The 26070-nt window shown below is 38.8% G+C and overlaps 1 protein-coding gene across 12 annotated transcripts in view; it reads right to left on the bottom strand.

Moving 5' to 3' along the window:
* The window catches only part of CDKL5 (cyclin dependent kinase like 5), a 193887-nt gene that overhangs the window by 63264 nt on the left and 104553 nt on the right, over positions 1-26070 (bottom strand). For all 12 annotated transcript variants that reach the window (XM_072137929.1, XM_072137927.1, XM_072137935.1 and 9 more), the window contains one exon: positions 10776-10821. In XM_072137929.1, coding sequence (XP_071994030.1) covers positions 10776-10821 — 46 coding nt within the window. The remainder of the gene's footprint in view (positions 1-10775; positions 10822-26070) is intronic.

Genomic DNA, 26070 nt, shown 5'->3' with positions numbered 1-26070 from the left:
AAAGATGTCTATGAGCTAAATGGCCCTCCGAAGAGAAGTATAAAAAGACATAAATAGGAGAAAATTGTCTGCAAGACGATCCTCTCCTATGGAAATTGATACCCCTTGGTAAATGCTATCCGAATAATGAAGCAGAGCAAATAAAAAGAGTGCTAATGCCCTGTGAGGGTCAAATGCTCAGAATAGTGACCAAATCAATATATCTAATGCATCTTAAAGACTTGAGAATCATGACAAATTCAAACATTGTTGACACCTGTTTCATATATTACATAACCTCCAAAAGTGAAGTTCTTCTAAACTATTTATGATGAATTCTATGGACTTAAGTCTGACGAAATTTTACACATATGGTCCCAAAATTTTTATTTCTTTTTTTCACAAAAAATTCATTTAACTATACCACTTCTAGATTGGTTTTTGACCACTATTTTACACAAAATTATGGTGCACATTTATTAACCTATAATATTTAAAGATCCATTTATCCATGCACCTGCTTCTTGCCACTTTCAATAAATGTCTACAAAATTCAATAAACGTTCCAATATTTATAAATTAAGATGCACCCAAATTAGTGAATCTCAAAAGCCAAACATATGTTCAAAATATGAAAATGTTTACCAGCTAAATAATGTTATTATTAAAGAAACCATAAGTTTAGTAAAGGGAAAGGGTCATTGATACCCCAAATCCCAACACAATAATGTAATAGGATAAACTCTCATGAATGTTAGGGATCATGGAGAGAGAGAATAGGTTTAGCATAAACTAATAACAGTAAAAAACAGCATTTCCTGCAAAACAAAAATTTCAAATAAATAACAAATTAATAAGGAAGCATTAATAAAATGGAGGCGTTTGACAATTTGCTTGTAATTTGACAAAAGTTCCCTTTACAACTTCTAAAATGTCACATCATACATTCAGAATTTGGAACACTGTGTCAGGTCCATTCTGGTTACACAGTTGTCAAGCTGTCACCTAGAAATAATGGAATTGCTTCCCAGAGCAGACATTTCTTTCCATTGTATAAGTGATAAATAACACAAGCTGCAGAGAATTCATCTTCAAAACTTATGCTCAAACTTTGTATTTTTCTGTATGCAAGCAAAAGAATGGCATTTTCCCAATGAAATGTCAGCCATCCTTTCTCCTCTGATCAAAATAACATGGCATGACAGATTTTGTTTGAAACATGTGTGAAACGCGTTGGTAGTTATTCTAGGAAATTACTCTTGTAGCTTCAAATCGCTATATAGGCTATAAAGAATTGTGACAAGTTCATACTGATAGAACTGTAATTGTTTTTCAAAGATGTTGACTTCATAAATAATTGTCCCATTTGTCCAATAATTTGTCCCATCATCAGTGAGTCCACAAAATATTTATTAAATTAAATGGGAGGTGGATTTATCAGGGTTTTGTTTCTTGTGCTTGCTGTTGTTGGTTGTACACCAGTTTTGAATATGTCAGATACATACTATCCTATTGTGCATGATACATACAGGCAGTCCCCGGGTTACATACAAGATAGGTTCTGGAGGTAAGGCCGGTCAGTGTCCCCAAGCCATCCAGGCTCTCGAGTATGTAACCAGGTGACATCGGCTGACTTTCCCCCGGTAGTATGACGCGCGCCCGATCGGAGGTGCGCATCGGATTATAGTGCATAATAAATGACCAGGTGGCAGACCTGTGCACAGTTCAAGGCAGTACGTGTTGTCTGTACTGTGCAGTTCATATATAAGGCGCACCGGACTATAAGGCACACTTTTGATTCCTGATAAAATCAAAGGATTTATTATCTGGGCATCGATATTGCATAGGTTCATGTACTCTGACAGACAAGTTCAAGCATGAGATCTGTCCCTCTCGTGGATTTATCGAAGTGCTTTTTTTTTCTCACCGGTATGAGAAATCTAGTGCAAACTTAAAAGTGGAAGAAGGGAAAGGGAAAATATGCACTATATTAATATATCTGTATGTTGGTGATATGCTGAATAAAATTCTCTTAAATAAAACAAGACAATTGGATTTAAAAAAAAGTTGGATGGGGATAAGAACCAGGATTAATAATAAAACTTAATTGCAGACACCACTGATAACTGGCACAGCTGTTTATTGTAGCCTAAGGAGAAAGTACATTAAATTACCAACATCCAGATGTCCGTTTGTAACTAGGGGTCGTCTGTAAGTCGGGTGTTCTTAAGTAGGGGACCGCCTATATAAGGCTCCATGGACAAAGCAAACAGGCCAGGTGGAGAGGGAGCAGTGAGAACTCCTAACCTCTCCCATCTCCATACAGAGCTGTGAGCCTGCATTGCAAAACGGGCAGGAATAGGACCTGCTTTATCTTTTTGCGCCATGGCCAACCGGATCGGTAACATTGAGACATTTTGCGCTCACCACACTGTGACCTTGTGCAATAGATCTTTATGGGGGGCAATCTGAGTGATCAGATGACGAATCCCCATTGTTTGTGTGCATGGAGCCTTAGTCTGTTTGCTGTCTTTAACTTGGAATTCTTCATCTTGATGCCTCTACACCAGTAGGGAACTTGAGTCGTTTCGAAACAAATTGTCTAAAATCATAAATCTGGAACTAAGCTATAGATCAATCGTAAAGGCAATGGTGAATTTGTTGCAGCCTGGGCACTATGTACAAGTCACTTTGAAAAAGTCTATGTCCATTCGGTGCAAAAGGAGAATGCGCCAAAACTACACCACAAATAGCCAGAAAATTTAAAGAAACATCAGCCCCTGATGTGATAAAATTAAATAGTATTTTTTTTACCATAGTCACTCAATACTTTATTATAGGTATTCAACACATGGGAAACAAATTAAAATTTGCTGGTACAATCCAACCAACGGCAGTAACTGCAATATAGCCACTTTCTGTCTACAGCTTCAAAATGTATACTTGTTGGACTCAATAAAAAGATTTAAACATATATATAAAAAAAAGAATATAGTTAGAATAGATGAAGAGCACATTTCTTGAATGACTAACTGGAAAGTTGTTTGTAGATTCAACATGGAGACATAATCTATAGGCAATAAAAGAATATTTTATTGGAGCCAATTAAAATGCAACAATTTAAAACACATCAGTCTGTATCCATGTTGTAGCTTTCATTGGCTCCAATAAAAGTAATACATTTTATTTGAAAAACGTAGTGCCAGTGGATTCCTTTTCCATGTTTATCTAACCAACTGGACCATAACAGGAGGAATCTATGCAAATGTAATCTGATCCAAAAAAAATAAATAAAAGGAACACTTAAACAACTCAAGGTAACTCCAAGTTAATCACACTTCTGTGAAATCGACCGGTCCAGTTATGAATCCACACGGATTGTGAATTGATTTCTCCTGCTGTTGGGTAAATGAAACAGGTACAGATGATAAGCAATTAGCAAGACATCCCATATAAAGGAGTGTGTCTGTAGGTGGTGATAACAGACCATTTCTCTGTTCTCATCCTGTAAGGCTGTTATATTGGTCACTTTTGCATTTTGTCATTGTTCTAACCCCTGGAGGTAGCATGAGGTATTTTCTACAACCCACAGAAGTTTCTCAGTTAATGCAGCTCATCCAGGATAAAACATCCAAGTGAGCTGTGGCAAGAAGATTACCTGCGTCTTTCAGCACATTGCCCAGAGCATGGAGTAGATACCAGGAAATAGGTCAGTACACCAGGAAATGTGGAGGGGTTAGTAGGAGAACAACAACCCATTAGCAAGACCACTAACACCTCCTTTGTTCACGGAGGCACAGTGCCAGAGCCCAGCAAAACCTCCAGCGGGTCACTTGTATCAATGTGTCTGCTTAGCCTATCAGAAACAGACTCCATGAGGGTACACATGTTGGTATTGCACTTACAGCCCAACACTGTGCAGGGTGATTGGCATTTGCAAGAGAACACTAAGATTGGCTTATTTGACACTAGTGACCTATACTCTTCACAGATAGGGGCAGGTTCACCCTAAGCACATGTAACACCATGGAGACACTGAGGATAATGTTCTGCTGCCTGGAACATCCTCCGAGATGACTGGTTTGGCAGTGGGTCAGTAATGACGTTGGTAGGCATTTCTTTGGAGGGCTGCACAACCCTTCATATGTTTGCCAGTTGTACCTTGCCATTAGGTAGTGGGATGAAATCCTCAGACCCATTGTGAGACCATATCCAGTAAGCCCTGGATACCTTCAGATGCATGGCAATGCTAGGCCTTATGTGGTTGGAGTGTGTCAACAGTTCCAGCATGATGAAGGCATTTATGGTATGGATAGGCCTACCAGTTCTGCACCCTGAATCTAATCACATCTAAGCACATCTGGGACATCATGTCTTGTTCCATAAACCATCACCACGTTGCGCCACGGATGTTTCAGCAGTTGACTGATGCTTAAATCCATGTATGGGAGGAGATCTCCCAAGAGAACATCAACCATCTCATCAGAAGCATACCCAGGCATTGAAAGGAGGACATACAGGCACGTGGAGGCCACACACCATACTTAGCCTCAGCTTAAAATTTTAATTCCCACTTGGATTTTTGGTATCATTTCAAATCCAAAACTCCATGGGATATAAACTTTGATTTTCATTGAACATTTGTATGCTTTATTGTTCTCAACATAATTCAGTATCTAATGAAGAATTGCAACTGGAAAATGTCATTCATAGAGATCTAGAATATGGTATTTTAGTGTTCCTTTTATTTTTTAAGCAGTGTATAACATATAGTAATATAAAAACCAGGAAAAAAAAGAAATGTAACATTTGGAGAAGGGATAGGAAAACTATGGGGCAAGCTGACCCCCACAAATGTTCTATTGTCATATTGGATCTTAAAATAGCACAATACGTTTGGTCTAATTATATAGCTTTCCCATTGCTATGTATGGCTAATAGTGTCACAATGATGTTAATTATCTTTTGCTGCATAGAGTTACTTTAAACATCTATGTAACAGACAAAATGGCCATAATTAGGGGACATTTACCTATGCTGAAAAAAGCCACATCTATAGGTCTAACCTTTCTCCGATTAATTCTATATAATTTAACAGTAAGTTATAACACTTTGAGTCATCTATAAAGAGTATCTAAGCCTTCTATAAATAATTTTTTCTTATTTTTCTTATTTGCATTTAGAGAAGGGTATTTGATATTTTTACTACTTGAACTGAAAATAAGCCTTTTTCTCTAAAAATGATCTGTATTTCCTTTGACTGGTTCAATACTCTAAGGTCCCTTTCACATGAACGATATGTTTTTCAGTGCTGTATTTGGCGGTATATAATGTGCATGATGTTTTTTTAACGTCAGTGTACGTCATCTGTTCCATATAAAGTAGAGTGGGTTGGCAAATAATGTTACTAGCTTGCTCAACCCCCAAAACACGTATATATGGCAGAATACGGTGCACATATGCAACACATATTTTAAATGTTTCCATATGCCTCTATGGGGTATACAGAACGGAAATACAGGAGAAGCTAGGGCATGCTCTATATTTTTTTTACGTCTTGCTCATGGTACAGTATGGTGGGTAATGTGGCCATTTAAATGGATAATCTTACTGCCCATTGTAGTAAATGTGGCTGTATGCTACCCACATGAAAATGGTATGCGTAGCACACACCCATTTTAATATGTTCGGGTGCAAGGGGCCTAAGTGTGCATTGAGAAAGCCATGTGCTTGTTTGGACTAGATCCTGGGTCAGCAGAGGACTGGGAGAAGGAGGGGCGAGCGTTCCTCCCTCCTCCTCCCTTCAAAGGCAGACAAGAGACCCAACTCGTGACCGGAAGCCATAGACTTCTATTGGGGTTGTGATCTGCCTTAATTTGCGGCCGTATGAATGAGCCCTAAAGCAAACATTCAAGATATTAACATTTTGCTAACGGTAGCATTTATACTTTGAAATCTACAAAATCATCTCCACAGTCATCTAGCGCTATAAATAATAGCACACGCTACTACTCTAAAAGACATATACATGTTCTAGTAACCATCAGGTGAAATGTTATCGGCAGTATTTCTGTTCTGACAGCTCTGGAGTGATTTAGCAGATTTTTTTGAGCAGCTTGCAGAATCTAACCATAGCATCCAGACTTGCAGGAAATCTTCACGCTTGGTTACATTCATCTATTAATAATTTAGTTAACATGCACTTGGGTAAAGATTCCACCTAACAACAGTTACTGATATGAAGAAGTAGATGAAAAACAAACACAACAATGCGTTGTCTTGTGTCAGGAGAGGAAAACACAGAACAGTTATAGGCCTACAGGGGACAGGTTTTAGCCCAGACCTGCTGTTTACTGCACTTAGGACTCCACAAGCTCTTCCCAACAATTGTAGATGATTTAACCTTTTAAAAATGTATATGATGGTAGCAATGCTCTTCTATACTTCCTATTTATAAATAATGCTCCCTATAACAATGATAGCCGCCTTCCATATACCAATCACACTTATTCTCCCATGCTAAGGATGCTAAGATGATGGGAGTATGAGTACAGAGACAGTTCCTAATTATGATGCCCTATGTAAAGAGTCACAGGAACCTTGGACAGCGCTTGGACTAAAGAGCTGTCCCAACAGATCTTGTCAAATATTGTTTTCTTATTGGCATATACACAATTATGCTTATGGTGTTATATAGTTATAAATGGAAAATCATGACAAATCATGTCTTCTTTAGGTCAGAAACAACAGATAACCTTAAGTTGATAACCCAGAGCATTTTGGCTAGATATATGCTTCCAATCAGTACGGAGAAGAAACAGGACCAAGTGACGTGATGGAAAAATAACACACTTGGCAGTCAAACTTTAGTTTTGTGACAAGAATTTTTCTATATTTCTTTTCCTATTTAATAAAGCAATTAGCCAAATCTGCTAATAAAAGCTCTGAATACTTGGCCACTTTACCTCATGTTTTTTGTAATAAAATAATGTACATCATGTTTCCATGTTTCTAATTTTTCTAGGTTTTTAAAGTCTTCCGTCACTTAGAGCATTGTTAAATCTCCAGCTTTATCGGAACATACAGATAAGCTATGAAACAATCCACTATGCAGCGGGCCAATCGTTGGACCTAGCGTACAGTGGTCCGGCTTATTCATGAGGGGGCAGTCTGAGGCACTGCCCTTTCTTCGGATTCTCCCTCGGACCGCCACTCCCACCCCTGATATGGGCGGTGACTGCCAGGCTCAATGCTGCAGTCACCTCCTCCTTGGAGCACTCCTCATAAATAGACTGGACTGCTGTAAACTAGGTCCAACAATCGGACCACAACTTAGTGGATTGTTTCCTAGCTTATGAGTATGTTCCGATAAAGCTAGAGATTTAACAATGCTCTAACTGACGGAGGACTAGGGAGCTTCTTACTTTAGTAAGTGGTGTTAGAAGGTTTTATTAGCCTTACAGGTCCTCTTTACTGATACCATTTAATAATTATTATAAAGCATTTTAAATGTTATAAGTCAACACAGACTTCTGCACTTACAGTCGGACAATTCTTATTTAGATGACTGGCCTCGGGGCCCAAAAGTGGCTGATCCCTGCTGAGGTTGTTGTGAATATGTTTTGATGGACCTTTAACTCCGTGGTGATATGAACAATAAAGATAGAAGCCTGAACATTTTTATTTTGTAAGAACAGCTACGAAACACGGCAAAGCTCAGAAATATAATGCAATCACAATATAAAAAAGTAATAACCATGATTACCTGTAATTGACTTCAATGACTGTGGCATATGACAATCAAAATAAAGATAGTTGTGTGGATGGGACGACGTGCAGAGTCCCCTAATGCTTTCTGTCTGCATGAAATTTTCTTTAATACCCGAATGGAGGCATAAAGATATAAGTTGTTTATTGTGTACAGTCAATACAGCCTCTTGATGCGAATATGCAGCGGCGGGGCTATCATACACTGGCGCACGAGCGCCGTTGTATGATAAATATTGCCTCATGGCTGCTATTGAGTCCTGATTCTCCTGATTTTTTTACAGGTGAATTATCAGGTAACTTGGAGTTCAATGCAAAAATATTTGTAACAGTCTCCCTTAAGTGCAAGACTAACTGGCCCAAAAATATCATTGTGTCTGCAGCTGTTTTTTTTGTCTATCTTTGAACTAAAAAGAACATCTTTGGAGCTTGCACATGTATTTATGCAGTGTTTGCACAATTTTTGTGTCACAGCTGCACGATGTCCGACACTTTAGAAAACTGTGCAACTAAAGGGGTGTGGTAGTGCTTATTTGGAGTGTATTACTGCGAATTGCATCACACCCTGTATATTAAAAGTTCATCAAAAAGAAAGAGGTGCAACTATGTGCACATTTTCCATAGGAGTGCCGATTGTGCCAGATAATTCAACACTGTGCACAACTATTGAATTATCTGGTACAAAACAAGAGTGCAGTTTGCACCACTTTTATATCTGGACCATTGTATTAATTCCTTTGTACTGAGCTCCCCCTAATGGTGGCTGTAGGCGCCAGTTTTATCACTCAGACTTGAATTTGGGAAATTTAACAATGTATAGAAAGTATAACCAAATAAAACAAACAAAAAATATGGTACTCAGAATTAAAACATGTAGTTTGAAGTCTTAACCCTTTGAAGACCTAGCCCTTTTTTGTTTTTCAATTTCTATTTTTCACTCCCCACAAGAAAAAAATTCCAAATTCAGTGAAATTGGTGAAAAAAATGCATTGGCACCGTTTTCTTGTGGGCTTGGATTTTACGGCTTTCACTGTGCGCCACAAATGACATGTCTACTTTGGGTCGGTATGGAGATATTAAATTTATATAGGTTTTAAAGAGTTTTCATACATTTACAAAAATTAAAACCTGTCCAAATTTTTTTCAGATTTTGCCATCTTCTGGCGCTAATAACGTTTTCATACTTCGGTGTACGGAGCTGTGGGTGGTGTCAATTTCTGCGACTTCTGATAAAGTTTTCGATGCTACCATTTTTAGGGCTGTTCGACCATCTAATCACTTTTTATTGAATTTTTTTATATGTTTCAAAATGGCAAAAAAGTGCCATTTTCGACTTTGGGCGCAGTTAAAAACCGCTATTATATTTTGATAGATCGGGCATTTTTCGGACGCGGCTATACCTGATGTGTTTTCACTCTTGTTACTTTATTAAGGTCTTATGTTTTTTATGATACCATTTGGCAATATTCATATCTGGCTGCAACACACTTTTCAACCACAGTGTGACTAAACACAGACAAATAAAAAGCCAAATCTCTTCAGAAATTCAGATGCATGTACAAGTTATTACCAAAATTTTTTTTTAACTGGTTATCTATAAAGTCAAAGCCAGAGAATGTCAGTCAACATAATGGTAAAAATATTTATCGAAATCTGTAAACAAAAGTAAAAATAATTGTCACTATGCCATCATATGATGTATAAGATGTGTAATATTTGAATTTGTTTAGTTAATAAAGTAAGGAAACCCCCCTTTTTTGCTTTGTCTTGCATTGTCCAGGCTCCCACCACATTGCAAATAGTTCAAACACCTCCACAAGCAGCTGCTTGATTCTGACTCTCACATTCAGTGCAATTAATGGTCATTGTTTGGTGCCTCCACATATGTAATTTAGAGCAATTACACATGAAATAAAGACCTTGTGGGATGAAGGAAATTGTACATGCAACAGAAGGCTCAGCTTAAGGCAACCACAGGGATATTCCGGATTTATATGCATATAAGATACATGTCATATTGGGCATAAGGTACATATGAGTCAGGTGACTCCATTTAGAGGATCAAGTATAATAAACAATAAGACATTGGTCTAATAAGGATTCTAAAGAATGTAATTAACAATGACAAATTTTATGGTTTTTGATTGCCTAAATATAGCCAAAGCCACATCATGAACATCATTATAGTGAATATGGACATCATAATAGTAAAAAAATAACAGCAGTATGTCATTTATAAGTTGTGGGTCCCAATGTGAGATTTATCCTTTGTAATGTAAAGATTGAGCTCTACCCCCCCCCCCCCCCTTTGCTACAGAAAAACTATGGCATAAAACCCGCAACAATTAGCTCCAAAACTGCAACAGAAACAAACTATTAAGGTTGTAAAATTGCTGCAGAATTAGCGCCTGTTAAATTCCCCAGGGATTCCACAAAATGTGCATAAAAGTCTAAGGTTCCACAGGCACATGGTTCGTTCTTGTTGAGTTTTTAAACGCACTAAAAACACAAGCGTTTTTGCATGTTTACCATGTGTTTGGCTGGTTTGAATCTGTTTTTCTTCATTTCTAGAAGTGTAAGCAGCTGTATTAACATTTTCTCAGCTGCTTAAACTCTCAAAATTAAGAAAAATGGATTCAAACCGGCCAAACGCAAGATAAACAAACGCAAAAACGGATGCATTTTAGTGTATTTTATAATGCACCAAGAACATACCGAGTACTGACCAAGAACTGTGTCTGCACCCTAAAGGATCTTCTTTGGGAAGATTTGGGAAATGGGCTTTTGATTAGTATTGGCTTAGTAACATATACCTGTATGTTAATGAACCGTAATGGCAACCATAAAAGTACCTATTACCTAAAAGATAATGCATGGAGCCTTATATAAAAAGGCAAGTGTGAAACTGAACCATAGAGCGGAGGAAATCACTATGACTCAGGATCAGCAGTGCATACTAAACACTGAAACTGCAATATATAACATTTCATTTATACTAAAGAGCACAACGTGAGATCCAAGATGCTTACCTTCACTGTCTTTAAACTTCTTAATTGCCACAATTTCCTTTGTTTCCTAAAAAAAAGAGTGACATTTAGCTGTGGATACAGTTAAAGCAAAAGAAAATACATAAAAATGACTGAATATGGAATATACACTGATGTAGTATATACCGTATATACTCACGTACAAGGCAAATTTTTCATCACAAAAAATTTGCTGAAAAACCTCACCTCGGCTTATACATGAGTCAATGAAAAAAAATAAACTTACATACTCACCCTCCGGCGCCCCGATGCTCGCAGCTCCTCTTCGGTCTTCTCTCTGCTCCATTAGCCGGCAGAGACGCTTTCTGCCAGCTGGCTGGCTGATGAGGTCATCAGCGGCGACACCCCGGCATCATTGTGTTACGCCCGCAGATCGTAAGGAAGCGTCTCTGCCGGCTACAACTAATGGAGCAGAGAGAAAACCGAAGAGGAGCCATTAGGAGCCGTTACGAGGATCGGGGCGCTGGAAGGTGAGTATGTAGGTTTATTTTTTTTTTTAAAGTGCTGGGCGGGCTCGCTGTATACTACTGCGGGTGGGCTGTATACTACTGGGGGCTGCCTGCCTGGCTTTATACTATTGGGGGATGGCTGGCTGTATACTACTGGGGGCTGGCTGGCTGTATACTACATGGAGCTGGCTGGCTGTATACTACTGGTGGCTGGCTACTTGCTACAGGGGGCTTGCTGGCTATATACGACTGGGGGCTGGCTATATACTACAGGCTGGCTATTTACTGGGAGACTGTGACCAATGCATTTCCCACCCTCGGCTTATACTCGAGTCAATAGGTTTTCCCAGTTTTTGGTGGTAAAATTAGGGGTCTCAGCTTATACTCGGGTCGGCTTATACTCGAATATATGCGGTACATATGTAACTTTTTCAGGCTGTTATTGCTCTATAACAGACTATTAAAATTCACTTTTTTTCTTCTTCATGTCGGGTATATGGCCGGTGAAATTCATGATGCCATGGCTAAAGAGTAGGGGCTCATTCACACAGGCGTGTTTGTTGTGCAGCAGCCATAAAATGCTTTGTTTTCAGACAGGATCACAGGTTATTGAAAAAAAAGGACAAGTGAAAACCACATAGACAATAAAGGGCCAGTATTTTAGAATGAATCATACAGTTTCAGATACCTGCTGCTGTTAGCTTCAAGCAAGATATTTTATTCATTCTTTCACAGTTTGATATTCTATCCCATTTACATTCAGTCTATAGACCATAGTGTTTCCACAACCACCATAACTGCAGGTTGTATAAGGACACTGCTTTTTAACAAAATTATATACTAGTACTGCACAAGGGAGAATGTACTATATGTTATCAATTTCCATCCACTAAGCTAGAAGCTGATTTTTAGTTATGTTAGATCTATAGGCGAAAGGCTCATGGAAGGGGCAGTTTCAACTGAGGTTGCACCAAGTCCTGTTCTTACTGGGTTAAGTTATATATTAATAATAATAAAAAAAAAATCTTTATTCCGTAGCGCTTTACAAATCATAGTTAATGGTTAGAGAGAGGTGATATACACTGCTACCTCATTAATATCAGTTCCACTCTGTGCTAAAATACCATTACCCCAATATTGGTGCTTTTGGTTTGTTGAAAGTACCTTGTTTCATCTGTGTTTCAGTGGTTCAAATCTGTGATGAAGTCGAAGACCTTTTGACTTGCCATTTCCCTGGACCATAAGGTCTATGTGCCGAATGTCCCCCCTTTCGAGTTAAACAGATGCCAAATGTGCGAACCCTTCTAGGTACAACCAACCTTCCCCATCCACTGGACTTGACCTGCATACTAAGTTGAAAGATATTCTCATTATGAGAAATCTTATTGCACTTCTACATAACAGAATGGATCGGTTTGACTCAATGAAGTCCCCATGGGACAACTTTGCTCTGCGGTGACTATAATTTTCCTTTGGTTTTGAGATGAAGGCAATGTAGGACAATCTTTGCCTTCTTCTTAGTGGCTTTGTTTATCCAATGGGTGCCCTTCCCTCTCTTTTTTTCATTGTTTTTATTTTATGTGTCCTTCAATTTGTGATGTTTCCCACTTTTCATTTTATATCGATTTTTATTATAGGTTTGGTTGAGCTTCTTGGATTGACTATTCAATACTTTTGGATTCCTATGGCAGGAGGATAGACTGCTCTTGAAGGCTTTTCCTTGTAATTCCTTGTTATGGAGGATAAAGCATTTATAAAAATATACAGTAAAACAAAAAATAAACAGGTATCCCAGAAATACATTATTGACCTGCCTATAACCGTCATACATTTGTAGTGGTTCTCTACTCTATAGCTAGCTGAGCGCGGAGCCCTCTCCCTAATACGAATTACACCAGGAAACCAAGAAATGCTATTTCTACAAATATGTCCCCCATCTTCCTTAGCATATGATGCTTTTCATGTATAAGCATGAGAAATGTAGAAGCCACTTAGCAATGATTTTCCAAGGGATGGAGAAAGCAGCTGTCTGGCCATCCCTATTTAATATATGCTTCACGCTCACTTGCTTCTTTATGTGACATAGCCAAATCGTGCACCAAATAAGCCTGGACTTTTTAGCGACTATGAAATGAGTCAGGAAAGGAATGAACTAAATCAATCATTCATTTAGCGCACAATGACAAGATAAAACAGCTTGCAGTCACTGTCACATGTGCTGTGCTAAAAACAGCCACTTATAAATAGCGCTGTACATACAGCTGCCGGAGGTTACCAGTCAACTCAGTGCTCATTTACTTTATTCTTCATTCATACTCAGAAATTAGAATATACTATATATATGGTTTACTGTGCTTATTTTTACTGCCAAAAAAAGAGAGGTCAGTTTGTTAATGAGGATATATTGCAAATTTCTTGTACTTGTAAAGACCAGGTAGTAAAACATATTGGGGCAAGTGTATTAAGACTGGCGCTTTGTGTAACATGCATGAATTAGATAAAGGTTCTGACCGCTTAGTAATTCTGGTGTTGCAGTCACACAACGGAATTAACATCTACACCAGGCCCAGGCTGGCGGTTTTCTGGTTATACTATAATATATAGAATATATTAGCTTTTATTGATATAAAATAAGATGGAGTATATATTCTCCAAAAATCTTATTGTCCCACGTGTTTGACACTAAAAATAATAAAGGTCCACACTGTAGGTCCTGTTCAAATTATGAACAAGGATATGAACTGAGGTGGGGTCCCCTTAAAGAAAACCTAGCATTTGATCTGATGCATTATGAAGCAAACATACCTTGAGAATGCTGTAGCTACACTGATGCAGGATCATATCCTGTGCTGAGTGGTTTTGCTGATAAACATTAAAAGATAAAACATTACGATAATGAAGCTCTGTTGCTTTTATGGCTGGTTCAGCGCTTCTAGCATGAGAGTTTTTCACTGCAGGAGAGGATGATGTAATCACTGGGTTATACCTGAAGGCAGAATAATCAATTGCTGCACCATCCCCCAACTGCTGTGTATGAGTGATCCAGCTCAGGTTGATTAGTCATGTCTTGACTAACCTCCATTTGTAATTACAAGCTCTGTGTCTAATGTGTTTATCAAGACAGCCAGCCTGGTCCAGCTTTCCCTAGGTCCTGAATGTTAAAAAAATGTTTTCAGCAAAACCACTCAGCTCAGGGATTACCAAACATATGATCCTGCATCAGTGTAGCTACAGCATTCTCAATGTATGTTTGCTTCTTAATGCATCAAATCAAATGGTAGGTTTCCTTTAAGTTATCTGTACCTCCTCTGTTGTCGAATCCCTGAGTGTGTGATACTTAGAGATAATATCAGTAAGTGTATTGCTCAAAGTGATAATAGATACTACACCTAAGCTGAGTTATGCAGAAACAAATCCAGTATCCTGAACCCCATTCAGACACAGTTTTCAGCAGGATTATGTGCTGTACTTGATATAGACATGGGTGTGCAGGTATTAAGAAATCACATAACATAGTGAGTTGCGCTCCTCTTATGCAGAAGCTGCCACTGTGCTCCTATTCAACACAATATCCTGCCATCGCTGTATGAAATTGAGACCATACGCATTACTTGTACTGACTGTCCCTCAGAGATTCAGGATTTCTAGAGCACTTTCTGAATGAATTTGGCGCCCCCTGCACTAGACTGATAGAGTGCACCACTTTTTTTGGGTGCATCTATAACATAGGACGTGCAACACATTTCTGTCAGAATTTGCTTGTTAAATCTGACGCGTGGTCCAATTGAGCACCGGAACGCCCCCCCTTCAGTACAGAAACATGCGGCACAAAAGGGTCTCATGAGACCCAAAGGTGGCGCTGACACTTCTTAAATACATGTACAAGCAGTTTGCACTAGAAAGAATGTGCAAAGTCCACCAGAAAACTGGGGAACAGAGCTTAGGAAATGTGCCCCAATGTATATTGTGTATTGTAGGGTTTCCAGATTACATATGAAGGTTTGGAAGGTGGCGGACAGTCTGACACATATTGTTATGAGTTCAATTATCTTAAAGGAGTTGTTCAGTTTCATCAAATAAATGGGATTGTTTGTATGTATGATAAATATTGTTGTAGATTGTTTTCTATTAACAATAAATATTTTTATTCATTTCTTACAGTTTTCTAAATCTCTGCTTGATCTTTGAGTGACCATGCACTGGTTTTTATCTACTGGAAGTAAGTAATGAATGTCAGCAAGAAGAGATCCTAACTGCTCCGCTCTCTGCGTAGTAGCTGACCAAAAAATTGCCACTCAGCTCAACCTATTAATTGTATATTGGTACATTTATCAAGTTTTTAGAATACAATGGCATTTATTTGTTAAAACTGGGCATCCATAGCAGTAAAACATTCTGCTATCCAATCTGCTCACGCTCTGCATATAGTAGGTTTTCCTGCACACAATAAGAATATGAATAACTATGTTTTTAATTGAATTTTCTTTTAATATCATTGCTTCGATCTCCTGCATATAGCAGTAGCAAATGACAATCTTATGAAGCAGCAAGTGACTCGAAGGGGGTAGCCCATTAAGCAGCCCAATATATATTTATGTCTGGAGTCTCTATGGAAACCAACTTTCTTGAAACTATGAATCATTCCTTATTCTTTCAGAAGCAGGCAGCAATTCCATCTCAGCTGTGCAGCTACAAAACCGTGGATGTAGACTAGAGTGTAAGCAATATTCAGCAACACTAATAATATTGCGGTTTCTTTTAATACCAGAGGTTTCCAAAGCATATTTATCAGTCACAGTGATAGCAGCACTTCTAGCAATACAATAGTCCTATATAAGCCCTTCAAGGGGTTTTCCAGGAATATAGAAAACCTTCAGGGGGCTGGGCTAAGACATATACTTACTATGCTGTGCTTCCTGTTTTGGGCTCATTCACTGACTGGCATCCTTGGCTATGGGATGTCAATTTGGTATTTCAGGAGACTTAACATCCTGTGTTGACCCCTGGTCTGAGGAGACTAGTCATTGGATGACCTGACATCAGACCAGAGGCACATGGTGCAGCCTGGAGGAGCTAGAGGAGCCGAGCCGCCATTTTCGTCAAAGTACAGACACAGGGAAGAAGACACGATCACCGGAGGATGAGTGAATAAGTTTATTATTTGCAAAGGGAGGCTGCTGGGGCATTGTATTTGAAAAGGGAGGGTGCTGGGACATTTTCTTTGAAAAAAAGAGAGGCTGCTGGGGCATTTATGTCAAAAGGGAGGCTGATGGTAAGGGGAGGCCACTGCTGGGACATGTTATTGGTGAGGGAGGCCGCTGCTGGACTTGTTATTAGTGAAGGGTGGCTGCTGCTGGACATTTTATTAGTGAAGGGAGGCCGGTGCTGGACATGTTATTAGTGAAGGGAGGCCGGTGCTGGACATGTTATTAGTGAAGGGAGGCCGGTGCTGGACATGTTATTAGTGAAGGGAGGCCGGTGCTGGACATGTTATTAGTGAAGGGAGGCCGGTGCTGGACATGTTATTAGTGAAGGGAGGCCGGTGCTGGACATGTTATTAGTGAAGGGAGGCCGGTGCTAGACATGTTATTAGTAAGAGGAGACTGCTGCTGGACATGTTATTAGTGAAAGGAGGCTGCTGCTGGGACATGTTATTAGTGAAAGGAGGCTGCTGCTGGGACATGTTATTAGTGAAGGGAGGCAACTGCTTTGACATGTTATCAGTGAAGGAAAGCCATTGCTGGACATGTTATTAGTGAGGGGAGGCCACTGCGGGACATGTTATTAGTGGGGGGAGGCCGCTGCTGCACATATTATAAGTGAGTGGAGGCCGCTGTTGGACATGTTATTAGTAAGGGGAAGGCCACTGCGGGATATGTTATTAGTGAGGTGAGGCTGTAATAGGATACAGCCTGTGGATACAGGCCTGTATGTCTGCCCGGCCCCACAGACCCACACCCTGCAAAGGTTGGAAATCCTTTTATTATATCAAAATATGATACAAGTCCGGCCAGCAGATGAGAAGTCCCTGCATCATATTTTGATAATCACCGTGTCCTGTGAGTCCCCAAAACTTCCAGTCAGACACAGGGACCGAAGCTAGTAGTAATGGAGCAACAGAGAAACTGGGAGCTGAAGGGAGATAAGCAAGTATTTTTTTATTTTCTTAACCTGGCCCTATTGTAATAATTAAAAAACATAAAACATTATGTTTGAGCTTTATACAGTAGTTCGGTTAAAGAAATTTGAAATATGGTACAAAAGTTAAAATATACACCCCCTGAATTCTTATATTAAAGTAACGTAACATTATAGGTGCCCACACCAAACATAATCCAGCCCCTACTCCTCCGGTCACCATGGTAACCTATGTAGCGGAGCAACAGTTTGATAGACATGCGCATTGCGGCCCTTACTATTGTCATGGCTGCTTGTAGTTACTACTTCCGATTTCACTGAGTGTCTACTGCACTTGCGCAGCAATGTATTGCTTCCGGTTCCTTTAGTTCCGGAGTATGTACTGCGCATGCACCTCAGGTTACCGGTGTCGGCATGCTGGTAATCACACTGTGTAAACACACGTCACCTGTGCGTGTCACTTTCGCGTGCTATTTGCTGCCACCAATACAGCCACTGACGTGTAAGTGAATGTTATATTGTCTAGTGTATTTAAGACTGACTTGATGTTTGTACTCAATTACCTGTGAGTCTTACTTTTGAGAAAGGGTCTAGGACCCGAAACGCCTCATTTTGGACCATTTTATAGGTATTTTTATTTCAATAAATTGACTTTTATATTTATTCATGGCCTGAAAGTTTGGTATATTTTACTTTTTTGGGTTTTGTACTATCAACGCCACACGTGAACTCTGTTTGCACAATACTTTTTTCCTTGTCTATGTACTACCGGACCGTGTAGGTTACCGGTGCTAAAGGAGTTGTGAGAGCTGCATAGATAGTTACTTGCCCTAGAAATATACCATTCATCCTAAGAAGCCACTAATCCGGTTTTTGCCTGGAGTTTGGAATACTGTTTATATGCCTCATTACCAAGAAGGTACCAGGTGAGCACCCTGTAATACTTGACTTATATATCCCTCAGCACCAAACGTTATCACCCGAGGCGCTGTCCTCTGTGTTTCCATCTTTTTATACTTTTTGGTCTTCAGACTTTAATTTTGACTGCAAAATGAGCAGAATCATAAGCTGTACTACTCCTTCCTATATCATGTCAAGATTTAGCATTAGCATTGGAAATGAACACTACTAGAAAACATGGCACACTATATTCTGCCTAATGCAGGGCCTGAGTGGGTGGAGCATGACACAGACACTTGTATCTACCTTCCTTGAAGCACATGACTATGCATAACACAGTGTAATGTGCAGAATTCACTAACAGAATATTCCACTCACATGAATGGAATAAGACACATGGGGGGGGGGGGGGGTAGCTTTTAGATGGTGAACGTCATACACTGGCTATATAAAAACAAAGGGAAAAATGAAATATAGTTAAAATCCCCTTTCATTGAAGCAGAAAAAAATTAATAACGTACAGGGACGTCACACAAAGTCTGACACGTTTTGGACCAGCTGTGGCTATGACCTGACTGGTATGAAGCACGACCTACAATATGTGAAGTCCCTGTATGTTTTACTTTTTTTTTTTCAATAAAAGTTAATTTTAACAATATTTCATCATGATCGGATGCTGGAACATTTTTCGCTTTGTTCTTATACTGCTGGCCCCCACACTTATTTCCGTGCATCGATCTCTCTCAGTACCAGCTTTCATAGTAGGTGAGCTGAACTTCATTTTGTACTTTCACACTGATCAGACGTTGGCGCACTTAGCACCCGTGTATGATTAATGTGCCCCATTACATTTGTCTGGAATTAGGCTCCTGCCAACAGGAACATAGTAAAGCGTACAGCTGAATGAGGGACTACCGATTTTCTAATTCTGTCAGATTGTGGGGCACTTTTACTTACAGGGTCACCGTAGTTCACAGAAACGACATTGTCCATCTATAATGCTGCCTGCTGACGACAACTACTAAATTTTATTATTGATCTTTTTATGCATTTCATTCTAACATTTATGCCACAATAAGTTGACCACCAACGGCGGCTTTTGCTTCAAGTGAAATCATGTTCTGAGACTAAATGGAGTCCCAATTTTTGGGAGGAAAAGAGCTCACCAAAAATAAATCTTGCTGGCCTAAAAGCCTTCTTCATATTTAGCTCCAAATACTACAAAAACAAATGGAAGGAAATAGAAGGAAGAAATGGTAGATGCTTATTTTTGGAATCAGACTGGAAATGGAATGAGCGCAGTTTATAAGTCAGGAGAAATAAGTGAGTAGGGAAGCTGCGTAGGATAGCGTATTCTGAGTCATACATAACGCAACAGAAGAAATATGTACAATTTTAATTTTCTCATCCGGATTAATTGGTATAGAAAGTGGAGCTTTGTCCGTGTGCCCACACATGGAGTCTGGTAGTAAGATCATTATTTCATGCTTTTAATTATAGGGTGATTTCCTGTAATCAGTGTGGAAATATAATTTGTCAGGTTAGTATTCTGCTATGACATAGGTGCTAGGGGGCGAGGGGTAGCCAGGATCGAGGCAGAAACCAAAATGACATGTAGAGCAGTGCTGCTTGTAAAAGGATAGCAACTAAGAGCAGTTTAATTCTTAACATCAGCACAGTCTGGCCATTAACATCTGATTTAGCTGCACTGAGTTTGAAGCCACCCAAAATGTAGCAGTTCTGCAACATTGGATCCTCCAATCAGTCAGTCTAAATGTCCCTGCACACAAACATGTGCTTCTTGGTCTGCATATATTATCTGCTGCTCATTATTTGCGACCTCTGTGTGGTCAGCCTGTGCGAATCGCTGACAGAAGAAAAGACTGACCAAAAAACAGGGATAAAACCTATTCTTAATTTTGTGACTCAGACGGACAGATGGATATATATATATATTACTAATTTAACTTGTGTGACCCAATAAAAAATAATGAAAGGAATTCACTGTACAAAGAATTTACCTAATTACATTTATCTTCTGAATATGATATCTTCTCAATAAATAAAGGGAAATAAAAATACCTCATTGATAGCACACATATACAATCTAATAAATTAGCTAAATACAACAATTCATCCTTTGTCTCTGCAAGCATTTGTACTAGTTCGTACAAAGCCACGCAGAAATATATGTAGAAATCTCTTCTTGTGAATAAAATTGAACAAAGAAACAAAGAACAATAACTGCACATAGAAGCCATTGATGGAAGAAAACAAGTGAAGATACTAATGTATGGTGTTAGTCCACAACAGCCCTACTACTGTTGCCTTATTGAGGCTCCATGATCTCCATATTTGTGACACTTTTGCTGCTTTTGGATTATTCTGTGTCATAAATAGTAACTTTCTAGGGTATTTGTATTCACATACAGTATAAAGATAAGCATGATGAAATAGGATTTCAAGCCAACTCAAGATGCAATGTAGCTAAACAGTTACCTAATGTAAGAGCTGAAAGGCAACTACTGCCATGCTACTAAGGAAGAAGGGGTACAAAGATGAAGGAGATGTGTGGATGGTGCTGACTGACATTTTGGAAAAAGATGTTGCTCCTTACAAGATTCAGTTGGATAGCACTAATAATAATCACAAAATTTTGCAATCTGAAAAGTTTTTCTGAGCATCGAGTTGTGAGCTAAATGCTCCTGGCCTCGCCCTCAAGTCTTTTTACTAACTAATCAGATCTTCCTACAGCTAGTTCACCCCTGAGGAAAATGTATGTTTCCTCTAGAAGGCATGAAGCAATTACAAAATAATTCTATATTACCATAATTCTATAATACCATCCTACCAGAACAAGAGTTTTATGGGTGGAAACAAATACAAGTAAGACCACACATCAAAAACAACACTAGTAAGATTAAGGCAAAGACATGTGTAAAAGGTCAAAATAAAAAAAACTTAATTAGCATCCAGAAAGTAAAATAGCGGCTAGGAAACCACTGCTTAGGACAGGCAAGAAGCACAAGAGACTCGTTCGGGCTAAAGAACACAAGGAATGCACAATAGACCAGTGGAAATCTGTGCTTTGGTCTGATGAGTAAAAATTTGAGATCCTTAGTTCCAACCACCGTGTCTTTGTGCGACGCAGAAAAGGTGAACGGATGGACACTACATGCCTGGTTCCCACTGTGAAGCATGGTGTTGAGGTGCTTTGCTGGTGACATTGTTAGCGATTTATTAAAATTTTAAGGTATACTGAACCGGAGTGGTTATCACAGCATCTTGCAGAGGCAATGTATTCCATCTGGCTTGCATTTAGTTGGACCATCATTTATTTTTCAACAGGACAATGACCCCAAACACAACTCCAGGCTGTGTAATCAAGATGGTTTGGGGTGAGGTGGATCACAACAAGGGCCAACAAGTACTAAGCATCTCTTGGAACTCCTTCAAGACTGCTGGAAGACCATTTCAGGTGACTACCTCTTGAACCTCACCAAGAGAATGTCAAGAGTGTGCAAAGCAGTAATCAAAGCAAAGGGTGGCTTGAAGAACCTAGAATATAAGACATATTTTAATTTTTTCCCACGTTTTTGTTAAGTATATAATTGCACATGTGTTAATTCATAGTTTTGATGCCTTCAGTGTAAATCTACAATTTTTATAGTCATGAAAATATAGAAAGCTCTGCATGAGAAGGTGGGTCCAAACTTTTGGTCTGTAATGTATGTGCCAACTGAATATATTTAAATCAGCCCAAATATGAGAGGAATTTATGGTGAAAATTTATTTGCACATCCAGTTGGCACATGAATTTACGCTTGACTTCAGTTTTATCCTCCTTTTGCACGTTACATGAGTAGATATTAGATTTACCATAATCTACTCCAATATCTGGCATAAATTTTTGCAGAAATCCAAACCCACAATCCACACTTTATGACACATAGTCAGACAAAGATTTGCAAAAGTTTAATTCAGATAGGGACCCTTAAAATGAGAATAAGTTACTAACTCCTGTGCTGGGCAGACATACAGCACGTAAGAAAAACATTTGTCTTTGTGTTGCATTTCTTGGTTATTTTTTGTGCCGGGGCTATATGGAGCATCGCTCCCCTGCCAATATTAAACGGAATGCAAACTAGGGATCATGTTCTGCTTGGTATGCATGTGGCCCAACATTTATGGTCTATTCCTTGAGAGTCCAACCATTGGAGTTTATAGCAATCGGAAGAATGGGATGGAAAAGCATACATACCTGCAACTTTGCTCCATTCTGTAAGGGAAACTTTAGGGGAATTTTGACTCCACTTTCTCCTGATCACTGTGCAGGCTCTGAGCAATTAGAGACTAATCAAGTGGATAGGGGATGAATGTCTACTTTAAGAAAAACCCTTTAAAAAACTTGCAGTAAAGTGAACCTAATAATTATGCCAAGTTTGGAAATATAAAATGCCGATTATCCCATTACAGCTGCTGTAAGAAATCAGAAACTCAAAATACCATGTCAACCAAAGACTCAAGTGTGCTCTTTAATAGGGACCTTAAATTCTCCATGTCAAATACTTGCACTGCGCATTAATAGAAACCCCACCGAGTTATGTCCCTTCCTAATGAATAACTATTGATGCCTAGCTCTCTGTAAAATAACTTCACTGCTATTAAGGGAATGGCGGATGACTTCAGAACATTCCTGCAGGAGTCAGCAAGGCTAATTATTGAAAATCTTTAATATCTTGATTTCTAAGGTCAGGGGAAATGTAAAAACCTCTTAACGCCTACTAAAAAGGGAACATAATGAAAAACCAAAAAAGGGCCATTATTGAGCATTATTTGAATTGGACCACTAAGATGCAGGCAACCTGTGGGTACATGTTCCAGCCTGAATAACAGGACTATAGTAATTACAGGAACTGGTAAAAGGACAATTTAGAGGTAGATTATTTCTCAATGGAGAAAATATTTAAGGTGTGTTTAGGCTGGGATCACGATGGGAAGAATATTCAACTTGTTTTTTGGAGGTAAGCTGTTGACAGACTAGTCAGTTTGTGTGACCTGACCTAAAATTTCTCATTCATTAGAGTTTCCATAATAGGCCGTATCTAAGTGACTATTCAGAATTAGAAACTAATAACAGAAATTCATCTTTTCCTTTAACAAGTGTTTCATATTTTGCTTATGTATTGTTTTGTACAACACAGGATCACATTTCATAACAAATAATTGCTGGTACGTTGCGTTTTCCCATTGTGTCAGTAGTTTGCTCCAGTTTCTGCTCTGTGTGGCACCAGGCAATTTGATGATATAGAAAAGTAGGGCATCACAAGTAGCTCTTCAGCAAAACTGCAAAGCACTCTGTATGAACAGTTATCCAACTATTCTGATCAGAATTATCCCATTTTTAGAAATATTTTCCAGTTAATTTCTATTTAGTTACAGTATTTGTAATGCATTTTTTTCATCAAAATATAAGGGTGTCCCCATGTTGGTCCGGGATCAGGTATATGTAACTGTTAAAAGGTCACTACAAAATAATATATGGGAGTAGAATGAAAAGTCTACTACCCTTATTTGGATATAAATGTTTTGCTAGTACTTTGGAGGAAACAGAGGCTTCCATTCATGTCTCATCTATGACAATTTATGTTGGCAGTATGTTGTAATTGTGAAGCAACCGACACAAGGTCAAGTTGTTTCAATGGGATGGAAAATAAAAGTTTTCTGTAATATAGGTTATTATTTATTCTCTTTCACTTCTATAGCACTAACATATTCCACACCAAAACAAAATTAGTCATAATTCCTATTATTGTTTACTGTAGCCAACAGGGCTCGCAAACTAATTTCTGTATTTAAAGGAAACTTGGGGCACTGTTACATGCAGTGGCATGCTTTTGAGCCTCACATACCTCACTATAAATAGTTTTGTACAGTAATCCAACTTTTAAACATTTTCCTTAACTTTCAGTAGCTGTGATTGCCAACGGCATCTCTCACACTTCTCAGCATGTCACTTTATGTCCTTACTAACTAGTCTGAGAGGGACAACAAGCTGTTATCAATCAGAGCTAACAACAAGTGTAAGATAGGGAAAATGAAATAAATGTTATATCAGCAGAGAGGGGAGAAGCAGGCTGAAAATCATGTAACTGAATGCTACACTGATCCTTATACAGCATGTAGGCTACACACTGTAAATGGACTCTCCTTAGTAATGATCAGTTACAGTGTTGCCAAGGAGAGTTTACATACAGCTTTTTTTTTTTAGCAAACTTCTTTAATAAAATATATTACAAATACAGACAGTCCCCGGGTTACATACAAGATAGGTTCCATAGGTTTGTTCTTAAGTTGAATTGATATGCAAGTCGAAACTGTATATTTTATCATTGTAGCTCCAGGCAAATTTGTAGGTTTTTTTTGCCTCAGTGACAATTAGAGTTTCAACATTTTTTGCCGTAATGGGACCAAGGATTATCAATAAAGCTTCATTACAGACATTTTACAGATGATCATTGCAGCCCTGGGAGTTAAGTAAAGCTTCCAAAGAGCTTCACAAGAGGTCACAGTGGGCAGAGGGGTCCATGTTTAACTTGGGGTAGTCTGTGTCCTTATAAAGGGGACTGCCTGTATGTTCAAAAAAGGCTTGTAGTGAGGTAGATCTGGGTTGCCCATGTGTGGCAGTCTTCAGGCAGGGTGCAGGAACAAAGAATGGGTAAACTACTGGACCATGTGGGCACTGTTACGGCCCATGCAGAGACTTGAGACTTGCGTGTCCCTAAATTAGTGGTCATGCTTTGTTAAGAGGACTGAGTTGGCTGGTTTGCTTTCAGCTAGCAGGTTAATCCCAATGGTCTCTGTAGTCCGATGGCTGATATTAGGCTCACAATAGCGAGTGTGCCTGTCCCCCACTTTCCAAACCTTCAAACGTAATCTAAAAACCCACCTGTTTAGGATCACCTACAATACACAATTACTGGTTCATGTAAAGGGGCCCAAAGGTAAACTTTCCAACACAAATACTAAGAAATGTTCAAATAATAGTTAAGGGATTCCATTTTGAGACTTTATCCAAAAATTACCAACCTGAAACTACTGAATGCCACAAAACAACAACATTTGGACAACACTTCATAAACCAAATTCTAAGAATCAGAAAGACTAAACAATGACACTTTCATAAAAGTTCACTCAACAATATAACAAAGACAGATGATCAGAAGGGAGCAGTATTTCCAGTAAATACTTCACGAACTGAGCCCTTTAATCTATTTGTATTACTGCACACAGAATCACATCTTTCTTTGTTTATCAGGAACAAAATCTGGATAACATGTATAATGCCAGCATTCTAGTAAACATCTCAGCTGCAAGAAATTGCCATAGGCCAAGAAAGGAGAGGTTGTAAGGTGACAACTAAATCCAGTAGTCATCATTCAGACACTGCACCAAAAAAATCAAATACAATCAAAACTATCTGTTTTGTACAAAAAGCCTCTTAGATGAGAGCTACGTAAGCTGAAGATGGCAATCATAACTTGGGTATTTTGGCAAATTTTTTGAAATTTGAAATTGTGGAAATTGACACTATTGCAGAAGTTTTTGCAGTACACACAGTATTGATGTGCCCTGACAGAGAATGGTGTTTTTTTTCTTAAGTTTCAATCTTTGTTCCATTAATTTAATTCACATTAAAACAGTATTCATTGGAACAAAAAAAGCATAGACACTGCAGAAATTGAACTAATATAAAGCTATAGCACATTACTTAACCTAACAGCTCTACT

This window comes from Engystomops pustulosus, chromosome 2 (genome assembly GCF_040894005.1).
Source record: "Engystomops pustulosus chromosome 2, aEngPut4.maternal, whole genome shotgun sequence".
NCBI lineage: Eukaryota > Metazoa > Chordata > Amphibia > Anura > Leptodactylidae > Engystomops > Engystomops pustulosus.
This window is presented reverse-complemented; position numbering and strand designations above follow the sequence as displayed.